Source organism: Armigeres subalbatus, unplaced genomic scaffold (genome assembly GCF_024139115.2).
Source record: "Armigeres subalbatus isolate Guangzhou_Male unplaced genomic scaffold, GZ_Asu_2 Contig561, whole genome shotgun sequence".
Lineage (NCBI taxonomy): Eukaryota > Metazoa > Arthropoda > Insecta > Diptera > Culicidae > Armigeres > Armigeres subalbatus.
This window is the reverse complement of record NW_026943327.1, coordinates 217092-241443: the sequence shown is the minus strand read 5'-3', so window position 1 is coordinate 241443 and position 24352 is coordinate 217092. Positions and strand designations below refer to the sequence as shown.

General features: G+C 42.1%; 1 protein-coding gene across 1 annotated transcript in view; it reads left to right on the top strand.

The window, feature by feature from the left end:
• Nucleotides 1-22755, top strand: part of LOC134204383 (glutamate receptor ionotropic, kainate 2-like) — a 29008-nt gene extending 6253 nt beyond the window's left edge. The window contains exons 2-6 of the mRNA XM_062679197.1: nucleotides 5271-5793; nucleotides 20614-20807; nucleotides 21323-21624; nucleotides 21692-21875; nucleotides 22135-22755. Coding sequence (XP_062535181.1) covers nucleotides 5271-5793; nucleotides 20614-20807; nucleotides 21323-21624; nucleotides 21692-21875; nucleotides 22135-22464 — 1533 coding nt within the window. The 3' untranslated portion in view covers nucleotides 22465-22755. The remainder of the gene's footprint in view (nucleotides 1-5270; nucleotides 5794-20613; nucleotides 20808-21322; nucleotides 21625-21691; nucleotides 21876-22134) is intronic.
• The last annotated feature ends 1597 nt before the right edge of the window (nucleotides 22756-24352 follow it).

The window sequence follows — 24352 nt, the reverse complement described above, 5'->3', positions numbered from 1 at the left end:
CAATGGTTGCTTGGGTTTCCTGTTTTAGCGAATACTGCCGTCATACGCATATTTGTCCCATGTTTGCTAGGATTCCTATGTACATGGGACAATTATGCGTAGAACGGCAGAATACTGTAACATGAGATATATACAAAAGATACAAAGTAGGCGAATGAAATGGACCTGAGATCGTACCCAAGACCTGCTGTGTATGAAGCAGAAACGGTAGTTATATGACTATCAAGCACACTTTTCTGAACACATTGGTTTTCCAAATAACTCCCAAATAACTGTAAATGACGTAACTTTCAAATCCCACATATCCTGCGATATCTAACAAAACTGGTTGATCCATATATCACCACCCAGCGGATGTAATTCAAACCAAACAGTTCTTCAGAATAATGGTTTTTACCCTCGAACAGCTGTGAAGAAGACGGCCACTCTCTAATATCACAGATTCAGGGTTATATATTCAAACTGGTGGTCTCACATTTACTATCACTACTCTATGGATGAATTTTAAACTTGACGGCAATTTTCTAAATCCCCCAGATCCAAGGTTCGAAGAACTGATATCTCATATGCAGTAGCACCTCCTTGCGGATGAATTTTGAATTATTCAGTTTTTCAACATATTGGTTTCCAGTCCTCGAACAATTTTGTAGAAGACGGCAATTTTCTAAATTCCACGGAAAACATCGAACTAAACTGATCTCTCATATACACTAGCGTCGCCTTATGGCTGAATTCTGAACTAAACAGTTTCTCAACATGTTGGTTTCCAATGCTCGAACAACTTTATAGAAGATAGCAACTTTCCAAAACCAATAGATCCCGAGATATCCAACCAAACTAATAACTCATATACACTAGCGCTGCCTTACGGCTGAATTTTGAACTATACAGTTTCCCAACATATTGGTTTCGAATCCTCGAACAACTTTGTAGAAGACGGCAACTTTCTAATTCCCAAAGATCCCGAGATATCTAACCAAGCTTATAACTCATATACACTAGCGCCGTCTTACGTCTGAATTCTGAACCAAACAGTTTCTCAATATATTCGTTTCTAATCCTCGAACAACTTTGTAGAAGACGGCAACGTTCTAACCAAGATATCTAACCAAACTAATAACTCATACACACTAGCGCCGCCTTACAGCTGAATTCTGAACTAAACAGTTTCTCAACATATTGGTTTCCAATCCTCGAAAAACTTTGTAGAAGACGGCAACTTTCTAATTCCCACAGATCCCGAGATATCGAAGCAAACTGGTATTTTCATATACACTAGCGCCGCTCAGTGGGAGAATTCTAAAGTTTTTAGAATTCTTATAAGAAACATTGCGCCATTCATTGATATCATTTGAATTGGCTTCATTATAACGGATTTTAGGACTGTTGTACTTTTTACAACACGCGAGTTCTCGTGTTATGAAAGTTGAAGCGAGTTGCGGAAGGTTAAGGGAATTCATTTCAGTTCCCGTTCAATCTTTCAACCATTTAGGGGAGGGGGGTGTACGGCTCCCTCTGCCCCCTCTGGCTACGCCCTTGAAATTTGTGGTAGTAGAACGTAGAAGGACCCTTGAAGAAACCGTGTTGACTAGATGTGATTCTATTTTTAATTTGAGAAAATATGTTCTATCGGGGGATCTAAAACAATTTTTTTTTTGTTCCATACATTTTTGGGGGTGTTGAATTGGCTATCATTTGCATATGCTTTGCGAGTCATTGCCTGTGTTATCATTAGAATTGACCTAATACATACAGGTTGAAAATTTGAAAAAGTGTCTAGGATTAGATATTATTTTGGAATTTGGAATGCCAATTCTAATGGAATGGAAAGAATGTTGTTAAATGTTAAAATTTATACCATGGTTGCAATTTTTGTCAACACGTTCGCCTTACAAGCGGACGGTCATGGTTTCGATTCCCAGCCCCTCTACCAAACCCTCGTCAGTCGCAGCCCATACGGTGGCGCTTTAGGGTACGCGCCTTATCGTCACTCACGGCTGCCTGGTGACGCCTGATAACTTGTTCTTCTCGGAGGCATTCCTCCAACGTTACCGGGATAAATGGCAACCGAACAATGCAACGATTATTGGATACACACGACATGGACAAACGGATACAATGGACTCACGATCAGTGGCGCCGGGAGTGGGTGGGACAAGTAGGACATGTCCTACGCATGAAAATACCTGGGTAGGACAGTCAAAGCATTGTCCTACCCATGATTATGGTAAGAAAATACCATATGGATGACTAAAAGATCTAATACTATCAATACTGTTTTAATTTCTAGATCTAAACAATATCATTGAACGTTTCACAGTTAATCAGTGGTAAAACTGGCAGTCGTGGAAGTTTCCAGGATTGTAAATGAGAAATCTATTCCGAAAAACTCCTTAGAGTCTGAAGAATTCTTTCCATTTCTAAAAGTTCTTAATGATGTATTGAGATTTTCCAAGAAGTCTTCAAGTTTCTAATAGTATTGAACTCCCTTAGAGATTTTTGCATTGGCGTAACTACAGGGGGGCTAGGGGGCCCTATAGCCCCACCTAGAACCAAGCTAGCCCCCCCTAGAATTTTGCAACTTTGTATAAGTATTGCATATATCTAACTCTCTGAGCGAATATGGGCGTAGCTGCAGAGTATAAAGTCTTATCATCTCTCTCTGTAGCAAGTTGAATCTATTTCATTAAGTTTTCAAATCTCGAACAATTGTTGCATCTTGCGATAGGAATGCTAAATACGAAGGATATTACGTTTCCTTGATTCTAAGCACGACGCACGAATCTTATTTCTAAAGTAAATCACACTTTCGGGGCACGTAACTCCAAAAGCAAGAGAAAGGCAACAGTAAAACCAGTTTTTCTCCTTTGCTCACTTGCAGTGCGCACAAAAAAGTGCTAAAATTTCTGGCATTTAATAACAAATGGTCAATCCTTTAGGATTTTTAAGGTTGCCTAGAGCCTTGTGGGTATCTTTGCTTTTCTCGTATACTAAGTATTTTAACTGAAGTGTGCATAGGATATCTAGCTTTCTAACATAGGGATTTTTCTTTAAGGACAAACCGCTTAGAATTTATAAACAATTTCAATCGAGTTTTAAAGGGCACACCATTCAATACAGCTCAATACGAAAGCAATGCACAACTCGGGACTGTCGATTTTATTATTTTATGCAGCGAAGCTGAAATTATAAAAATGACACCTGTGTATTGCTTCCGTATTGATTGGTGTGCCTTTAAAAACGCGAGAAGATTTAAATTTGGATTCCGGGAGGCTTGTTCTCAACGATGCCTGGTATTTCTGGAGAGATTTTCAGAAGAAACCTTTCGAAAATGTGGTACCCAAGTAGGTACAACGTATCGTATGTCTGTATGGAACATGGACATTTTGAAGGTATGTATTTCTGCAGATTTGTCTGGTAAAGTGTCTGAGGGATGTTGCTGCTATTTCCAGAAAATTTGGAATTTCCAATAATCCTACTAGGGTTCAAGAGATTCGAAAAAAGCTCGACAAATCCTAATGTTTTAAGAAGAGGTAACTAAAATGTAAATGAGAAAGATCTTGGAATTCCTTTGAATGGATACATAAATTTCCAGTCTTCTTTTGCTTTGCAAATCTTCTATGTTTTTTTACATATCAATGGTTTTGGAAACCTACAATATCTCAATATTTTCATATCAGGGCTATTCAAGACATCACTGGTTGTGTTGGAAAAGCTGTCTGGTATGCCATCTTGCGGACAGCGTTGAGCGGAAACGATAACTTTTCTGTGTGTAACCTGAATAAATTAATAGAAAAAGTTAGCCCCCCCTAGAATTTTTCCTTAGTTACGCCCATGGATTTTTGGACGATCATAAGCTTCACTGATAGATCGTAGCTGTTTCCGAATATTTCTAAGGGTTCGAGTTCTTAGAAGTTAGTGATAATTGCTTAAGACCATCAAATATTTTATAAAATTTAAAGACTGTTTTAACAGGGAATTTATAACTTATCTGAGGAAGTCCGAAAAAAATTCTACAAATGTCTCCGGGGGATCTCCGGAAAGTCTCTAAAAGTATTCAATAGATATGATAATCCAGTTTGTCCTACCCACGTCTCAGAACGTGACGGCGCCTCTGCTCACGATGAAGATGGACTGGCAACGACAGCAATAATGAATAATGGAAATCAAAAAATAGATTCTGTGTGGATTCTGTACAGCAGAATACCACAGTAGATCTCGGCACAGTAGCGGTTAAGAAACACAGAAGGTTAAGAAACACAGAAAGGATTAAAAAAAACCTAAAATCTTTGAAAACGAGCCAACAAAATTTCAAAGCAAAGCAAAAAAGAGAACCACGAATCAGTATCTATAGCAATTTCCAGAATGTTTGGATAAAATCTAGATTATTTAATCACTAAAGTGATAAACAGGTATGATTCGTCAAAATTTGGGTTCACCCCCATAAATAGAATTTCCACTATATTGCAGCCATTTTAGTACGATTGGAGCTCTTCGTAAAGCATATAGAAGCCAATTAGTTTCACTTACTGTCCAGATATAAAATTGTGTAGTTAGTTCAGCTTTGTTTTGTTATCAATACACTGAAGAAATTATCTGAACGTATCTGTTGATACAAAGTGACTTAACTCTGTAACATTTCCCTTAACACGCCCAATAATAATTAATCACATGTTTCTCACTATTTCAGTAATTGTACAAATCAAGATTTTACGCGTTTTCATGATTGTACCATGTTGCCAAAAAAAATATGTCAAAATAATAGGATTCGCCGACGCATAGTGTGTTGTTCCCTAAGTATTGTCAGCTGAAGCACGTTTGGTCTCTTAAGATTTCCGGCAACAGAATACCAACATTTTTTTTTAAATGTGAATATTATCAAAATGATTGAGATTTTCTACAATTTTAGAATGACGACCGCTAGCTACATACAATTACCGGTTTAAAGCAGTTCTTGCTTAGCTAGGGCATATTGCCCCTCTCCTTCCCCTAACAAGTCTTACGCTCCATATATATTACTTTTTCTTCTTATATTGAACAATACAAATCATGTTCATAAGATTACAATTTATAATTATACTTTCATTTACTTCGATTATATAATAGTATAATTAAATAGAAGAAAATTATTCGTGATCTCATAATAATTGTGATGTTTAGCAAAGACGCTCGAAAATAACTAATTATCCACGCCTATTTGAAATCCAATATGGGTAATGTGAAAACAAATTTTCAGCAAACTGAATCTCCATTTCCTTCTCGTTTGACAGGACTGGCCACTCAGCTACACCGAGCGCCAGAATGGGACTCTGGTTGGACGTGGCGTAGCCTTCGAGCTGCTCGAGTTCCTCATGGAAAAGTTCAAATTCAATTACACCTTGGTCATGCCGGAACATAACATTGTTGGATCGACCAACGACATGCAGGGAAGCATAATCGAGCTCTTGGCCACCGAGAAAGCCGACATCGCTGTGGCCTTTCTGCCCATTCTAGCCGACGCCCGGCAGCACGTTCTCTACTCGGCCGGTCTGGACGAAGGCGAGTGGATGATGATTATGGTTCGGCCAATGGAATCGGCTAGTGGGTCAGGTTTGCTTGCTCCCTTCAACAGGGATGTATGGATTCTGATCCTGGTGTCGCTGTTGGCCGTTGGCCCGATCATCTACGGAATGCTCATTGTGCGCTACAAAATGACCAAAGACAAGGAGCAGATTTTGTACACGTTGCCCCATTGCGTTTGGTTTGTCTACGGTGCTCTCATGAAGCAGGGAAGTACACTGTCACCAACGGGAGGTGAGTAGATCTGATCTCAACATACACAACAGTGATAAAAAATGTTAGTGATATCTTATAAAATGTTCGTGAAGTGGCGAAGGAGACGTGTGGTTGCGCACCAAACATTGCCAATACCATTCTACATGCAAGTGTAGCCTTTTCGTGATGTGATTCTCATTTGATAAAAGTTAACTGGGTATATTAGATTCATCAATTAAGTCAAAAATCAGAGCTAAAGCCACGTTGTTTTCATTCCTTAAAGAAAAAATTCATCAATACAGGAAAATCTGCGTCCATCGACGGTGTGTATATTTTTTATTCAATCCGATGATGGGACAAAAAATAGATACCCCTCTCGTTGCTCCCCAGTGGACAATGAAAACCTACGATAATTACAAAGTACACAAGAGGGATTATCGGGGGGTAACTTTGTAATAGTAAACTGGTGTGGGACATTCATTCAGATGCATAGCCGGTGATAGTGTGCTGTTGCATAAACATGTTTTTTTTTTGCATTGGTGCTTTTCCCTGCCCGACATTGGAAACGCACATGCTTGATAATGATGGCTTTCCATGAATGTGACCAGCAGACGTCAGTAAATTGTTTGAATCGATAAAATTGTTTTAATGAAATCATACATTATTTGTATTGCTATAGAGAATATTCTTGACGTATCGTATATGAAGTATAACATGCATCCGACAATAATGGGAAAAGATTATCGTATTGGCCACGGAGGTTGCACCGAATGCAATCAATACTTAATGGAATCATTCATATACGTATCAAGGTTGAACATTAAATAGATTATGATTTGATACATTTTTCAATACCGTTTGTTCTGGAAGAACATGGGCGTATTATATTTGAATATTAAATTGCACATTTACAAAATTAAGACATTATAATTTCAATCATTCATTGTGGAGAGGGTGCGATTATTTCTATAGCTTGGCAATTGCTTCTATGATATTTTGTAATTTATCTCTTGCAAAAACCATATGCAGCCGATGCCATTACAACATTGAATAAACTTTCAAAAATACTGATCACATTCACATTCATGTTGAAAAATGAAGGGATCGTCTTTTGACAGAAACCTCAAGGAGATAATCACCTGCCAGGCTAAAATTGGAGATCATTAATAAATTACATCACAGAAAGTGTGTCAATCCATACAAAAGAGGGCCAATACAAGCAGTGTAACGATATGGAGAGACGTCGAAAATCGCCAATTTTTCAATGACGTATCTAAGGATCTTCCCTAAGAGAGGATTTCAAAATACTTTAAAAATTAGTTCACTACAATACATAACAGACGTTAGGCGTAACGGTCATTCGGCATAATGTCGACATAAAAGACGTTTTGCATAATTCATAAGTTGTTCTTTATGCCATGATTTGTTCTTTGGGGCATTTCATGTCTAACGGGGTATACCCTATATTATTTAAAGTGAAACTGCCAAGAATTAAAAAAAATGCCTTGCGTTTTCAGAGGCATCAATCTCAACAAAGAAGCAACGACTTTTGACTTTATTGCGTCGCCTCAAATAGCATAGCATAGCATATGTGATTGTACAAATCGTGGGTGCCTATACAATGCTCAACTGAGCAATCTACTGTATATTGTCGCAAACTGATACATGGGATTAGTACTTTTTTAATACAGTAGCAGTTGTATACCTGGCCACGTCCTTACAATCACAAAAGGAAGGGAAGGAATGCTAGTTCAACATCTACTAGTAAAGATGCAGGGAACCCATACTACCTTCATAGGTGTCTCGGGAAGGGTGTGTTAGTGGGCAAGGTGAATAATAGGGAGCTCTATTCGACAATATAGAGCATTTGTCAATAATAGTACATGCTGAAAAAATATTAAAATATATTCATTAATTTACTTACCAAGCGTCCCGGATCATACAAATGTTTTGCATCATATACAAACCACGTTCATTTGCACACTTATTCACCAAACACTAAAAGCAGAACCACAAACTCGGATTTCGCGAATCTTCAGCGTCCTACTTAAAACAAGTTCGTTCGCGCCACTTTATTGCGTCGCCTCAAATACCACGAAAAATGGAGATAGAAGAAAAAGAGAACGTTATTTTTGGCAACAGACCCGACAACGAAATAAGGACTATTATTACAAACTCGGTACCTGGAATGCAGGACCCTAAATGATCTTGGACGTTTTTTTATGTTATGAAAACTCATATGTGAATATGTACATTAAAAATGTATTGATGGTAACTTGGGTGGTAACCATTTTCCCTTCGATGGGACTCGAACCCACTCGAGTCCCATCGAAGGGAAAGTGGTTACCTTCAATACATTTTTCAAATCATTATCTTCAATAATGTATATATTCACATATGAGTTTTCATAACATTGTAAATTAATGTCCAAGTCGGGTGGTTGAATCCCCGGAATATAGGTAATTAGCTTTGATTGACCTGATCTTGGACGAGTGAGCCTCATAACTTGTGAACTGCAGAAGGTTGGAGTGAACGTGCCCGCTTTTCAAGAACTCCTCTGGCCTAGATCCGGAGAACATGAATTCCGAGCCGTGGACCCCACGACCAACACTGCATTCAAGTATAACATCTATCACAGCGGCGCGGAAAAGCAGAGCATGGAGTTGGTTTCGTAGTGATGGGCAAGCAGATGAAACGAGTGATGCGGGGGAAACCCATTAGCGAACGAATCTGTGTGTTGAGGATAGTGACTTATCGGTCTGTAGTATAAACTCACGTAGGAGACGGGCACTCCGACAACAACCACCGCGCTTTAACTGCAATGACCTCTAAATCTACGTTTTTGTTGGCGGGGTTAGTTTGGTGTTCACTGCATCACAGTAGTTTCTACTGCAGCTACTGGTTTTGTTCAAGACGCCACCAGCGCTGAATTTTGGAAATAATCTGTGGAGACACTGTGTTCACCGCATTCCATATAATATAACACATCCTCTTAACGAGGTTTTCCGGGATTGTATTAATGCCGCTGACAAGCAGCATGGCATTGCGTTCAACATTGAATCGCGGGCATCCAAACATCACATGTTCTGCCTATTCCACCTCATATACACATTCTGGGCACTCCATAGAATCTGCGAACCCGAACCTATGCAGGAACTTTTTAAAGCAGCCATGCTCAGACAATACCTGGTGATAGGTGGACCTATGGTGTTCCTACTAACCCAATTCGACACATCCGGAATTAGCCTGTGGGTCCAACAACCTTTGAAAGCGGTGTCCCATGCTCTCTGCCATTTTAACACCTCACGGAGTTGACTGTGCAGGTCCCTACTCTTATCCTCGCTTACTGCAACCCATGGTGGTTATGCACTATAACGACCTCGGTCTTGTGATGTGCAAGGGATAACCTCCTCGAGCTTCGATGGCGTTTACGGAAATCATACTGGTTGCTAGATAAGCCACCAGCAATTCAGTATAGTCCGACAATCTAAAGCTTGATCCACTTAGTATTTGGCCGCACGAACATTTCTTTGCCGAAAAAGTACATAAAAAGGTGGTTCAGATTTTATTATACAGGGAATTTAGAAAACTTTGAAGGAAAAAATATCGAAAAATTATTCATTGGCATTTCGGATGAATTCTCGGACTTTTCTCTCAATACCACTCGTTATTTTTTGCACAGTAGAACGGTGGACTTGATCAGCAATTTGTTCAAACCATTTTCCCATTATTATTTATTATTTATTCAGACTAAGGCCGAAGTGGCCTGTGCGGTATATAAGAGTCTTCTCCATTCGGCTCGGTCCATGGCTACACGTCGCCAACCACGCAGTCTACGGAGGGTCCGCAAGTCATCTTCCACCTGATCGATCCACCTTGCCCGCTGCGCACCTCGCCTTCTTGTGTCCGTCGGATCGTTGTCGAGAACCATTTTCACCGGGTTACTGTCCGACATTCTGGCTACGTGCCCGGCCCATCGCAGTCGTCCGATTTTCGCGGTGTGAACGAAGGATGGTTCTCCCAACAGCTGATGCAATTCGTGGTTCATTCGCCTCCTCCACGTACCGTCCGCCATCTGCACCCCAGCATAGATGGTACGCAGCACTTTCCTTTCGAAAACTCCAAGTGCGCGTTGGTCCTCCACGAGTATCGTCCAGGTCTCGTGTCCGTAGAGGACTACCGGTCTAATTAGCGTTTTGTAGATTGTCAGTTTGGTACGGCGGCGAACTCTATTCGATCGGAGCGTCTTGCGGAGTCCAAAGTACGTACGATTTCCAGCCACTATGCGTCTCCGAATTTCTCTACTGGTGTCATTTTCGGCAGTCACCAGTGAGCCCAAGTACACAAATTCTTCTACCACCTCGATTTCGTCACCACCGATGCAAACTCGCGGTTCCCATATAGGATGGTTTTCTGATTGTTTTGCACCATTTCTCAAGTTTCCCTATGATAATATTTTTCATTGGGAAGAAAATTTGGGCATTTTGGTGGGTTGATAGTTTTTTCAATAACGTCATTATCATTCGGTTCATTACATGCCGTCTGTAATGGCACCTTGTTAAGTCAGGCCAAAGCAATACCGGACTGTCGTGTGATTGAATGGATGGCGAAAATCGCTTCTGAAGACACCCTTTCTTGTATATTTGACCATTTATGGTCGCTCCAGTAATGAAAACTTTAGTTTTCTTTCCACAACTGCAGATGCTTTGACATACCATCAATTTGTGGGCAATCTTGCCTATTGAATTTTCCTGGGGCATCACTCTTCCGTTTGGCAAGGTAAAGCTTGTGTCCCGGGAATTGAAAGTCAATTTTTATATTAATTTCATCGTCCATCAAAATACATCAATTGTATTTCGTCAGAACTTTCTCGACCAGCATTCTTGCGCGATGCTTGGCAACCAGCTTCTGTTTCAGGGTCCTGTTGGGACGCTTACTGACATCATACGACTCGAAACCCTAGCGCCGACAGATTATTTGAGCTGTGCTGTACGGCGCAGTGAACCTTTTCGCTAAATCACGCAAGAAAATTCCAAAATGGTTCCGAACTGCTCTGCAGACTTTCACTTGTAGTTTCTGGTCGTATGTTCCACTTCTACGATTATTAATTTATTCTACGCGATCCAGCAATAGTGTTTCCCGATAACGTTTGATAGTTTCTACAGTCAATTTCGGCAATTTTAGATACTTCGAAATCATGTTGGATTTCCAACGTGAGTGTGCAAAATTTGTTCCCATATCTCACGTTCTATTTTCGATAACTTTTGATAATTATTAATTCGATAATTCGTCGCCGCTTAGTCCTGTAGTCCGACATACCCATCATAGTACCTCCTCTAACAGTTCCGTGTTAAACTGTGAGGTGCGCCATCCTGGATCAGTGGCACCGAACCGCCTTGTGGTTCCTTTGGGGGTATAACCGACCATAAAACGTACTTCCTGATGGTCACTGGAAGTATGCCCCTCATGAACCTTCCAGTATGGCTCCACCGACCACCCCGCGCTGCAGAAGGTCACATCGATACATGAATCACCGTTCGGTCCTCTGAACGTTGGCACTTGGCCTTCGTTCAGCAAGACTATGATTAATACCCCTAGAGACTCTAGCAGGATATGACCTTTAGCGTTGGTGAAGCGGGAGCCCCAGTCCACTACCCACGCATCGAAATCACCTGCCACAACTACTGGTTTTAAACCAGCTAGTTTCGCCGCAAGAATATCGATCACCCTAGTGTACTGCTCTATACTCCATCTAGGAGGACAGTAGCAACTACAAACTTAAACTCTGTTTACCTTTGCTATGACAAAACCCTCATCGTCAGGAGATGATATTATCTCCTGGATAGGGTGTCGCCCACAAGTCCAGATTCTCACCATGCCGGACTTGTCCGCTATCCAGCTCCCGTTCCAGCAGGGATACGATATGGGATAGCAAGGCAACATCAGCTTTGCACTTATTAACCGACTGTTGTAGCAGCAGTTGAGCTGCCTTGCAGTGGTCTAAGTTTAGCTGTGTCACTTGCATGTCTGGACCCTTCTAGAGGCCGGACAGGCCTGAGCACCGGTAAGATATCTGTTGTCTGTGCCCAGGGGACAGATCTGACATCTTGGACAGGTGCGAGCTTGGTATTCAGCTCCACATCTACGGCATAGCTTACTGCGGTCAGGCCCCTTACAGTCATAGGATTTATGATCGCGGCCAAGGCACCTGTAACAGGCCTGAATCGGTTGGCTTGTGCTCAACGAGCACACCGACCAGCCCACTTTCAGTTTTGCCTTACCCAGCACCTTCTTGGCCTCAGCCAAAGGTACTTGGCATGAGGCAACCTGCATTCCCGCATAGCTTGGCGCATAGCCTTGGCGTAACCGAATCGCGGATTCCTGGATCTTGACATTGCACTGATTTCTCAGTGCGTCTACCAGGTCTCCGGCCTCGGTTATCTCATCCAGGCCCTTGCATTGGATGTTCGAAAATGGGCATAGGGCTCTAACTTGAACCCCATTTCCCAGGACCGCCTCTGTCAACTTTTTATACTCAGAACTCATCTGAGCAGCATCCCGCTTCAAGACGAGAATCATCTTGCCTATCCGCGTTCGACGGATTCAGTTAACATCTCCTCCTAGCTAGAGAGCTTTTCGTTGCATCTAATAGTCTTCAAGACATCGGCGTAGCTTCTATCGTCAGGCTTGATGATAATCGCCTCAAATCTGTATTTTCGCTTGCCACTGCCATTGGAAGGCGCACCCTTTTTCTTAAGGGCTCTACCCTTCTTAGTAGTGGCCTTCTCCGCTCCTTTTGCCGCACTCCTTGCGGCTTGTTGACGACTCCGCTTCGCCTTTTTGGGATTCACGACCTCAGTCCACGGCAGGTCCTCCTCCTGTGATCCAAAGTTACCCTCTTTGGTGGAGGCACTGTTCTCCGTTGAGCCTTAGGGCCTTTCAGGGCGAGTTTTCGTATTTCTCCTCTTAGGCGGCACTGTAACCCTTTTAGCTACATGCAAGTCCGCCACCTGCGTGACCTTACTTAACTTTACAGTAATCACCTCCATTGTCTGGCCTCCGCTATCCTAGTGGTTAGTCATCACCGAGTTTATGACCTTGGTCAGAATAGAGCCGACCATTTTTACGTCGACGTCACGGCACCTCATCTGACCCACCACGGCCATCACCTTCGCCTTCCCCGGCGACCTTTGGGCTGACCGATTAAGGCCACTTCGTCTAGCGAAAGAGTTCTCTTTACCGCCAGACACCGCTCCTCCGTCTACTTTGAAACGGCATGAGGCAACCTGCATTCCCGCATAGCTTGGCGCATAGCCTTGGCGTAACCGAATCGCGGATTCCTGGATCTTGACATTGCACTGATTTCTCAGTGCGTCTACCAGGTCTCCGGCCTCGGTTATCTCATCCAGGCCCTTGCACCGGATGTTCGAAAATGGGCATAGTGCTCTAACTTGAACCCCATTTCCCAGGACCGCCTCTGTCAACTTTTTATACTCAGAACTCATCTGAGCAGCATCCCGCTTCAAGACGAGAATCATCTTGCCTATCCGCGTTCGACGGATTCAGTTAACATCTCCTCCTAGCTAGAGAGCTTTTCGTTGCATCTAATAGTCTTCAAGACATCGGCGTAGCTTCTATCGTCAGGCTTGATGATAATCGCCTCAAATCTGTATTTTCGCTTGCCACTGCCATTGGAAGGCGCACCCTTTTTCTTAAGGGCTCTACCCTTCTTAGTAGTGGCCTTCTCCGCTCCTTTTGCCGCACTCCTTGCGGCTTGTTGACGACTCCGCTTCGCCTTTTTGGGATTCACGACCTCAGTCCACGGCAGGTCCTCCTCCTGTGATCCAAAGTTACCCTCTTTGGTGGAGGCACTGTTCTCCGTTGAGCCTTAGGGCCTTTCAGGGCGAGTTTTCGTATTTCTCCTCTTAGGCGGCACTGTAACCCTTTTAGCTACATGCAAGTCCGCCACCTGCGTGACCTTACTTAACTTTACAGTAATCACCTCCATTGTCTGGCCTCCGCTATCCTAGTGGTTAGTCATCACCGAGTTTATGACCTTGGTCAGAATAGAGCCGACCATTTTTACGTCGACGTCACGGCACCTCATCTGACCCACCACGGCCATCACCTTCGCCTTCCCCGGCGACCTTTGGGCTGACCGATTAAGGCCACTTCGTCTAGCGAAAGAGTTCTCTTTACCGCCAGACACCGCTCCTCCGTCTGCTTTGAAACGGTTCAAGATCGGTTGGATTCGATTCCAGTTTCCTTCGACTGACTTCACTGGAGATCACCCCTTAGCTAAGAAAAAAAATGAAAATTGATAACAGTGCTTCCGAAGTCATGTACGGACAATTAGACAAACAGACGGTGCAAGTTAGACTAAACATACGACGACAAACAACAAAAATATTTTCCCCTTGAAAAAGACACAATCCCCGTGTCGAAACGTCGGGTAAATAAAAAACTAGTTTTCATTTTTCTAACGATGCATAAACTTCGCAGCCTCCCGCGGAATGGTAGTCCGAAGCACCTTCTTTCCCCGCAAAAATATCCACAAGGCCACATGGAGATCACCTAACCAAGAAACGGAAAACCAAATCGACCACGTTCTAATCGACGGTAAATTCTTCTCCGACATCACGAACGTCCGCACTTACCGCAGTGCGAATATTGAATCCGACCACTACCTCGTTGCAGTATGCCTGCGCTCAAAACTTTCGACGGTGTACAACACGCGTCGAAGTCGGACGCCGCGGCTTAACATTGGGCGGCCACAAGACGGTAGACTAGCCCAAGAATACGCGCAGCAGCTGGAAGTGGCACTCCCAACGGAAGAGCAGCTAGGCGCAGCGTCTCTTGAAGATGGCTGGAGAGATATTCGATCCGCCATTGGTAGCACCGCAACCGCTGCACTTGGCACGGTGCCCGGATCAGAGAAACGACTGGTATGACGGCGAATGTGAGCAGTTAGTGGAAGAGAAGAATGCAGCATGGACGAGATTGCTGCAACACCGCACGAGGGCGAACGAGGCACGATATAAACAGGCGCGGAACAGACAAAACTCGATTTTCCGGAGGAAAAAGCGCCAGCAGGAAGATCGAGACCGTGAAGAAACGGAGCAACTGTACCGCGCTAATAACACACGAAAGTTCTATGAGAAGTTAAACCGTTCACGTAAGGGCCACGTGCCACAGCCCGATATGTGTAAGGACATAAACGGGAACCTTATTACGAACGAGCGTGAGGTGATCCAAAGGTGGCGGCAGCACTACGAAGAACACCTGAATGGCGATGTGGCAGACGAAGATGGCGGTATGGTGATGGACCTGGGAGAACGCGCGCAGGACATAATTCTACCGGCTCCGGATCTCCAGGAAATCCAGGAGGAGATTGGCCGGCTCAAGAACAACAAAGCCCTGGGGTTGACCAACTACCAGGAGAGCTATTTAAACACGGTGGTGAGGCACTGGCTAGAGCGCTGCAATGGGTCATTACCAAGATTTGGGAGGAGGAAGTTTTGCCGCAGGAGTGGATGGAAGATGTCGTGTGTCCCATCTGAAAAAGGGCGATAAGCTGGATTGTAGCAACTACCGCGCAATCACATTGCTGAACGCCGCCTACAAGGTACTCTCCCAAATTTTATGCCGTCGACTAGCACCAACTGCAAGGGAGTTCGTGGGGCAGTACCAGGCGGGTTTTATGGGTGAACGCTCCACCACGGACCAGGTGTTTGCCATTCGCCAAGTACTGCAGAAATGCCGCGAATACAACGTGCCCACACATCATCTATTCATCGACTTCAAAGCCGCATATGATACAATCGATCGGGACCAGCTATGGCAGCTAATGCACGAACACGGTTTTCCGGATAAACTGACACGGTTGATCAAAGCGACGATGGATCGGGTGATGTGCGTAGTTCGAGTTTCAGGGGCATTCTCGAGTCCCTTCGAAACCCGCAGAGGGTTACGGCAAGGTGATGGTCTTTCGTGTTTGCTATTCAACATCGCTTTGGAAGGTGTAATACGAAGAGCAGGGATTAACACGAGTGGTACAATTTTCAATAAGTCCGTCCAGCTATTTGGTTTCGCCGACGACATAGATATTATGGCACGTAACTTTGAGAAGATGGAGGAAGCCTACATCAGACTGAAGAGGGAAGCTAAGCGGATCGGACTAGTCATCAACACGTCGAAGACGAAGTACATGATAGGAAGAGGTTCAAGAGAAGACAATGTGAGCCACCCACCGCGAGTTTGCATCGGTGGTGACGAAATCGAGGTGGTAGAAGAATTTGTGTACTTGGGCTCACTGGTGACTGCCGAAAATGACACCAGCAGAGAAATTCGGAGACGCATAGTGGCTGGAAACCGTACGTACTTTGACTCCGCAAGACGCTCCGATCGAATAGAGTTCGCCGCCGTACCAAACTGACAATCTACAAAACGCTAATTAGACCGGTAGTCCTCTACGGACACGAGACCTGGACGATGCTCGTGGAGGACCAACGCGCACTTGGAGTTTTCGAAAGAAAAGTGCTGCGTACCATCTATGGTGGGGTGCAGATGGCGGACGGTACGTGGAGGAGGCGAATGAACCACGAATTGCATCAGCTGTTGGGAGAACCATCCATCGTTCACACCGCGAAAATCGGACGACTGCGATGGGCCGGGCACGTAGCCAGAATGTCGGACAGTAACCCGGTGAAAATGGTTCTCGACAACGATCCGACGGGCACAAGAAGGCGAGGTGCGCAGCGGGCAAGGTGGATCGATCAGGTGGAAGATGACTTGCGGACCCTCCGTAGACTGCGTGGTTGGCGACGTGTAGCCATGGACCGAGCCGAATGGAGAAGACTCTTATATACCGCACAGGCCACTTCGGCCTTAGTCTGAATAAATAATAATAATCATTTTTCTAAACTTCTTCACTGGCAAATATAGTAAATATTTGGAAAACAATTGAATCATATAATAGGATTTTCATTAGCAGGGATGCCATACATACAGATATTTGATCTTGCGTACAGACATCATACAGATTACAAACATTACACAAACTTATGATTGAATTTACAGACTTTTACAGACATTTGTTGTTTTCGAAAACTTTGGGCTTCCAAACGGAATCCTGATGTGCTTTCGAACGGAACTGTTTTGGGGTTTCGAACAAAAATTATTTAGGACTTCAATACGGGATGCTATAAAGCTTCCAAACAGTATCCCTTTGGACTTCCCAGTGGAGCCTTTTAGGCCTCTGAATGGAATCCTTTTTGGGGATTCGAAGAAAATCCTTTGTTGATTACTTATGAAAGTCTAAAAGCTCCAGAAGCCCCGAAGAATCCGTTTGGAAGCCCAAAAGATTTCCGTTTCGTTCTTTTGAATTTCCTCACTGAATTTTGAGTTTCCGAACTTAATATTTTTGGGTTTACGAACGGAATTCCTTTTAGCTTCTGATCGACTTCCAAACGGAATCTTGATGGGCTTCCGAAGAAAATCATTTTGAGGTTCCGGACGGAATTATTTTGGGCTTCCTAATCGAATCCTTTTGGACTTTCAAAAGGAATACTTTCAGAAAAATATATTAAGCTCGTTTAGTGGAATGTATTAAACCGTCTAAGACGAATTAAGTACTGTCCATATAATTCCACCAGTTAATTTTCGTTATCTTTGCAGATACGTATTTCGACCACAACTGTGTGGTCGTCTTCAGTGTCTTGTACTTGACTCGACTTGTCGAGTCAACTACAATTGAAGTCGAGTCAAGTACAAGACACTGAAGACGACCACACAGTTGTGGTCGAAATACGTATCTGCAAAGATAACGAAAATTAACTGGTGGAATTAAATGGACAGTACTTAATTCGTCTTAGACGGTTTAGGAATACTTTACTTTTACCACAGACAAACAGACATAACACATTGAACATTCACTCATCAAATTCATCGTCGTACAAACACTAACGACATCTGTTGTTTTTACTTAGTAGGGTAAATCACGAATAAGATGGCATTAATGGGCAAAGGTCAAACTCGAACAAAACCGATGCGCGCGCCACTTGTGACCGATTGGCCAACTAATGATTATTTGAAATAACCAGTAAAACAGTGAACGATGAGAATTTCATGAGTGTTAAGTCTGTTTGTCTGTGCTTTTACTATCAGCACAGTTCAGACCGATTTGGTTGCGGCAACTCATATAGAACTGAGTTTGATCGTGTATAAGAAATATGAACTTATTTACCACTTGTGCACTATTTACAACTCGTTTTTCGCTGTTTGGTGCCAAAACCAAAAGTAAGCAAGCCAACTTGTGGAATAATTCTGGTAGGAACTGCAATATATGAAGATTTATAACGAGAAATGAGCTCAACCGTAGCATATTGGGCCAAGGTTTGAGCCATATACCCTATTCCAAATTGTAGCTTGGCCTCCGGTAAAGTCGTAACCTTAACTGTCAACTGCTATACACCATGATATACAACACTGGATTCGAGATAGACAACTTTTTGGCCCGATAAATATTTAAGAGGTTTATTGTTCGGAAAAAAACGAACGATCGACTGCAGCACTACTAATATTACTAAGCTCACGGCATAAACCTCATAAACAAAACATTGCTAGCGAAACAAAGCGAAACATACCTTCAAAGGATTCAAATAAGGTACACTGGGGGAAGTGGAAAAGGAAAAATCGATAGTGCATGTTTGAATTAGTGTAAAACCAGTTTAAATACTCTAAATGGGTTCAATCAAAATGGGCTATCAAAAACAGTCAATTTTGCACCAACTGTGCGGTAATTCATACCATTTTGGTCGCTTGAAATTTGTGGGAATAGATTAGAAAAATAAGGAGTTGTTTTTCCACTTAACCCAGTGGGATGGGGTAAGTGGAAAACCCTTTTTACCTTGATCTTCAATTGTGATGAGTAGTTACATACAGAGCATAAAATATTCACTTTCATGAAGCACATTCACTCCGACTTTTGACATTCGTGTTTTGATTATTCAAAACATAGAATGACTTACTCAGTTTACTTCTTCATAAATTCATTTAATTGATTACCACTGAGTATGGTAACTGCACGCGAAAAAAACAAAATTAGCCTTGATTATATTGACATTTGACGCTAAAAATGCCCCTCAATTGAACGTCGGGATTAGATCTACGCGTGTATTTATTTAACTCATCAAAAATGTGTTCAGTTTTACGATTATTTAATAATTTGTGATTTTCAAATAAATACTCACTGACCCATATTCATTCTGAAAATTGACGGTGCAGAGCCGAATATGAATATGTTTAGAAGTGAAGTGACAAAGAAGGCCGATGGGCTTCATAAAAAGTAATCGAATATTTACAGCTCTGGTTACATATAACTAAAATCAATACAATAATTGCTCTGAGTATCTTTTGTGGAATGATTTCATTACCTTAACGGAATAGATCATCAAGGAATTCTCGTAATAGCTAGGGAGGGCTGGTTTTGCCTTCTCGAACATTAACTGAACGTAAAATCTATATGTTCGCCCCAAAGATGAACTTTTTAAAGGAAAAATGGGACTTGCAGGGTTATAAACTAATCAACTTAGTTTAACGAATTGAGATGATGTCTGTATGTGCGTATTTGTATGTATGTGTGTGCGCAAAGCACGTTCAAAATTATCAGCTATTCTTAAGCACTTGTCCTTAACCAATTTGTTCGCAAAAAAATTGCATTCAACGGCGATACTTGTTATGAAGAAAAATTAATGTGAATTATAGAATATATTTACCTATCAGTGCTATTTTTAACTTTCTTATACATTTTTTTTCATATGTAAAACATGTGAAAGGCATCAATACCGATAGGTGGATTAATCAGGCATTTTCTCATTTATATTAGTTCAATTACCACTGGAATCACAATGATAACAAAGAAGGAACATATTAAGATTCACAGCTATCGAAATAAACCCTGGAGGAAAGAAAAAAATTGCGTAATTAGAGCATTATCCACTTCCCCCGCAGTGTTTGATACCAGGGGTAAGTGTAAAATCTTTGAATTATTTGCTTTCATGGTACAAACCACTACAAATTGAATGGATTAGTTTAATTGTGTTGTAATAGTAACCTGTGATATAAATTCACTTGAAAAAGGGACAATTGGTGCAAATAGGAATTGATTTTATGAATGCAAAAATCAACTTTTCGCGAAACCTTAAATTACAGTTCAAGAGTTAACCGTGTTAGTGTATGTATTATACAAATTTCAACATAGTATTAGTTTGAGCATCAAAGTATATTCTTGCATAATGTTATGATGTGGTAAAAACTGTAAAGTATGTACAATTCCAATTTTTCGAGTCGATTTTTACACTTACCCCCTTTTTTCCCTTCCCCCAGTGTACCTTACCCTAAATTTTCAAAACGATCATGAAACCAACAGCATACGATGGTCAATCTACTTTTCGTTCCCAGTGGCGCTTACAAATATGCAAAGGATATTTGATATCGGCATTCTATATTAATGAATATTGAATTAATTGCCATCTTATAAACCTAATTTGACTTTGAAAATATGGCTTTTGTAGCCTCCCAATAAACATTGAAAGCTGAAAAAGCGCTTATTTCGTTCAAAATAGGCTTCTTCAGCCAACAAACTTGCTCGTTCAGCCTAAAATGTTTGTTGGGCTTTTCAATTGGATACCTTCAGTTCGTATTTTAAGTTTCTCGGTCCATCACGAGTAGCAATTACGAAGCGTTTAGTGCAATAAGCTAAACAATGCTAGATATTTGGATTTCTAATGATCTTAAAATATTGGTGAAGATTACGTCGAGAACCATTTCATAATCTTCAAAAATAAAAATTCTTTTCAGATTCAACGCGAATCCTTTTTGCCAGCTGGTGGATCTTCATAACCATCCTCACCTCATTCTACACGGCCAACTTAACTGCTTTCCTAACATTGTCCAAGTTCACGCTGCCCATCAACAATGCCGAAGACGTAAGGAAAAAAGAGAAACAATTTGTCACCATCCGTGGCAACGCCATCGAGTACGCTATCAAAAACGTAAGTATCTACTGAACAGTAAAATGAGTGAATGAACAAATTGACCAGCTTGTTGTAGCAGCACCCATCAACAACGTGCAAGGTACTTAATTATTAATCGTACTGACTTGAAGCGCTTTCGACGCTTGATGAACCCCCATATATTTTACCTCCGGTTTGGGCACCGTGTGAATCGTATAAATAATAAATCGAGTAAATTATGAGACAGAACTCGTTTTCGGTGCGAGCTTTCTACCCTGGCGAGTAAGGAGCGGTATGCCCCTCATGTTTGTCGAAATCAAACATCAACCGACTCACCGCACGTCTTCGATAGCATAATAGCACACGTGGTCAACACTATGTATAGACCGAAAATAAATAGAATATTTGATGAAAACCCATTGGGCTATGAAAGGTGCGACATTTCGTCAACACCATTTTGGTGAAGGAATAAATCAGTGCACACCAGGCTAGTCTGACATCCCTTCCTCATTATCCCTCTGTTCCATTCCATAAGAGCTACCATTTTTCAACAGAGCGATGAGGCCCTCAACTCGTTGAGCTTTTTGGTTGACAAACATTTGGTGGAATTCACCACCAACCTGAACGACAGTGACATCCTAATGACTACGGTGACCAAGAAAAACTACGTCTACGTCCGTGACCGGCCGGCCATCGAACATCTGGTGTACAAGGACTACCTGGTCCGTCGCAAGGTCAATCCCATCAACGAGCGCAGCCATTGTCCGTTCGCCACGGCTACGACGCCTTTCCTGACGCGGGTTCGCGCCTTCGCCTATCCGAACAACACACGCTGGAACACCCTGTTCGATCCGCAGTAAGTGGCGTTTGCAAAACAAAAGAAACCGGGTAATCAACTAATGATCGTTCTCAATTCTTCGCAGATTACTAAACATGGTCGAAGGAGGATTGGTTAAATTTAAACTTCTGGAAAATCTGCCGAAGGCTGAAATCTGTCCACAGAATTTGGGTGGCACAGAACGTCAGCTGAAAAACCGCGACTTGGTCATGACGTATTTGGTGATGTTGACTGGTTTTGCCACAGCGGTTGCCGTATTCGTTTCGGAGGTAAAACTTATTCTCTTTTGATGCAATTACCTAATTTCATTTGGGAATCAAATCACATCAATATATTACTGGAGACATTTTTTAAACATTTTGAGTTCTGTCATATTTGACTAAGAATAGAAGAATAAGCTTTGCTTTACTAAATACTTAGCAGAGCAATTTATTGCAACTAGACTAATCGGGATTCTGGGGATGGGAGTCGTGAACTATTCAAGGAACACTATTGAGGTTTTTAGATAAACTTTCTTTTTCACTCCAGATGTTCTTCCGCATCCTGAACGAGCGCAAGCTGAGCAAAGAGCTGTTCGGGGCCAAACGAAATCATCGCTCCACCGACGGGGTCACCTACGTGAACGCAAAATCGATGGGCTATGGCGATTCGCCGCCACCGCCGTACGCGGAAATCTTCAGCCGCCACACCAGCGGTGGCACCATGTTCGGGAGCAGCATCGACAGCGACAGCGGCTCCCGCAAGATGATCAACGGCAGGGACTACATGGTCGTCAAGGAGAGGAACGGCATCGGCTCGCAGCTGATTCCCATCCGGGCACCGTCGGCGGCGATTTTTCAGTACACGTACACAAATTAGGAGCGTTTGGGAATGAGGAAGCCGTTGATGTGGTTAGGTATTTGTGGGTATGTATGGTTGTAGGGAGCACAACGATAGTATCATTGATATCACGTGGCAATACTTAATTTGTAATTTTCAATGGCAGATAATGATAATTCCAGCTTTGTCCGGATATTTCATTCTGGTTTGTGTATAAGGGTTACATATTTTTTACAATAGAAGCATATCAGCTATTTTAAGTAAACTACATGGCCAATGTGCCAACCGAGAAATACATTTACAATTTATCGCACAAGTTTACGCACGGGCGTTTTGTGCGAATTAGCAGAGCAGAACAACGGCCACATTTGAATTTACTGGAAGTTACAAATTTACAGAACTATACATACTTAAGTCAAACTAAGTCCATGCTACTATATTCGAAAGCGCAATTGAATATGGTACCATGACTGAAAAGGTCATCAATAAGGTTTAACGAAATCCTCTAACAGGTATGTTCCAGGGACAAATACTAAAGTGTAAAAATCTGCGAAAAGTTTCACTTAAACTGTTCAATAGGATTGAATTTACTGAATGTAATGGTGAAAATTGACAATCAAGAGGAAGATCTGAAGTGCAACTTCAAAGATGTCAAAGAGCTCGTGCAAAGAATCAATCATACGAACTGGGGAATCTGAAAAATGACGATCGAGTTTTTATGAAAATTGAAAATGAGTTTTGTAAGTTGGCATTTGGGTACTACTAGACGGTAGAGCATGGACTTTGTCTCATCCCAGGGGCACCTAGCCTGATGAGAGTTAAGGGGAACTACGATGGCACTAGACACTACGCGCACACAATAATTTGCCTGCTCGGCGTGGAGGGCAGTTAACCCAGGGAGATGGTTCGGACCTAGTTCTGCACTTCAATTTCAGCGATCAACTTCTTCACACTCGTGGGGTTCGATCTGTTAAACTCACATTCTTCGTCGGGAGCACGAGCACGATTCTTGTTTTCAGAAGCACTAAAGCAGAATCACTCCAGCATTCGCATGATTCACGACCGGATTCTTCATTTAGGTAGAAAGCATCAGCACGTTTTAAATCACTTTCTCGCTAACGACGTTTAGTATTTTTTTCACGCACCTTATTCGAACGAAAGCTCAAACCAGAAGAACCTCGGTATGCCTCCTTTTCATCTCTCGAGCCCCAAAAAACTCCTTTTTTTGCGTCTCCTCTTTATAGAACATTTTCGCTACCTCCCGGTGCGTATGCGTAGGCGTACGGCAATCAGAATGAAATCTTTCCAGCCCTATAAATCTGGAGGACCAGACTGAACACAAAAGTTAGGAAAACAACTTAAACATACTAAATACAAACCGAGATACAAACATGGCGATTAGTCTTTTATCAATTGATAAAGTCTATGTAACAAACGTTGAGCGAATATATCTACTCAAATTGCATGAATAAACACTTACCAGTCAGATAAGTCAACATTGACGGTACTCCATAAAGTACTATCAAGGCATGAAAAAGTGGTATCAGTAAAAGAAATAGCTTAATTCCTTTTTTAGACATTGAGGAAGATTCCAAAAAGAGCTTGGATACGAGCATAATAAAATAGGTTCATACAAACCTTCTAGGAAGCTTCATAGAAGAAGGTTTGAAGGTTGTAGGGTTTGCAGAAGCTCTATACTTCATAGCAAGGGGAAAGCTTGGTAATAACATTTCAAAGAGATTGAAATAGGCTTTAAAATTTACCCATTTTTTGTGTACTCAGGATTCATCCTAATCCATCAAAAAATAGTAGTTGTGCCTTTCACTAGGAAAAAATAAGTCAAATCTTAGATCATTAGAAAAGGACAAATACTTGGAAATAATGCTGGATGCCAAAATGAACTGGAATGCTTACTTAAGCGTGTGAT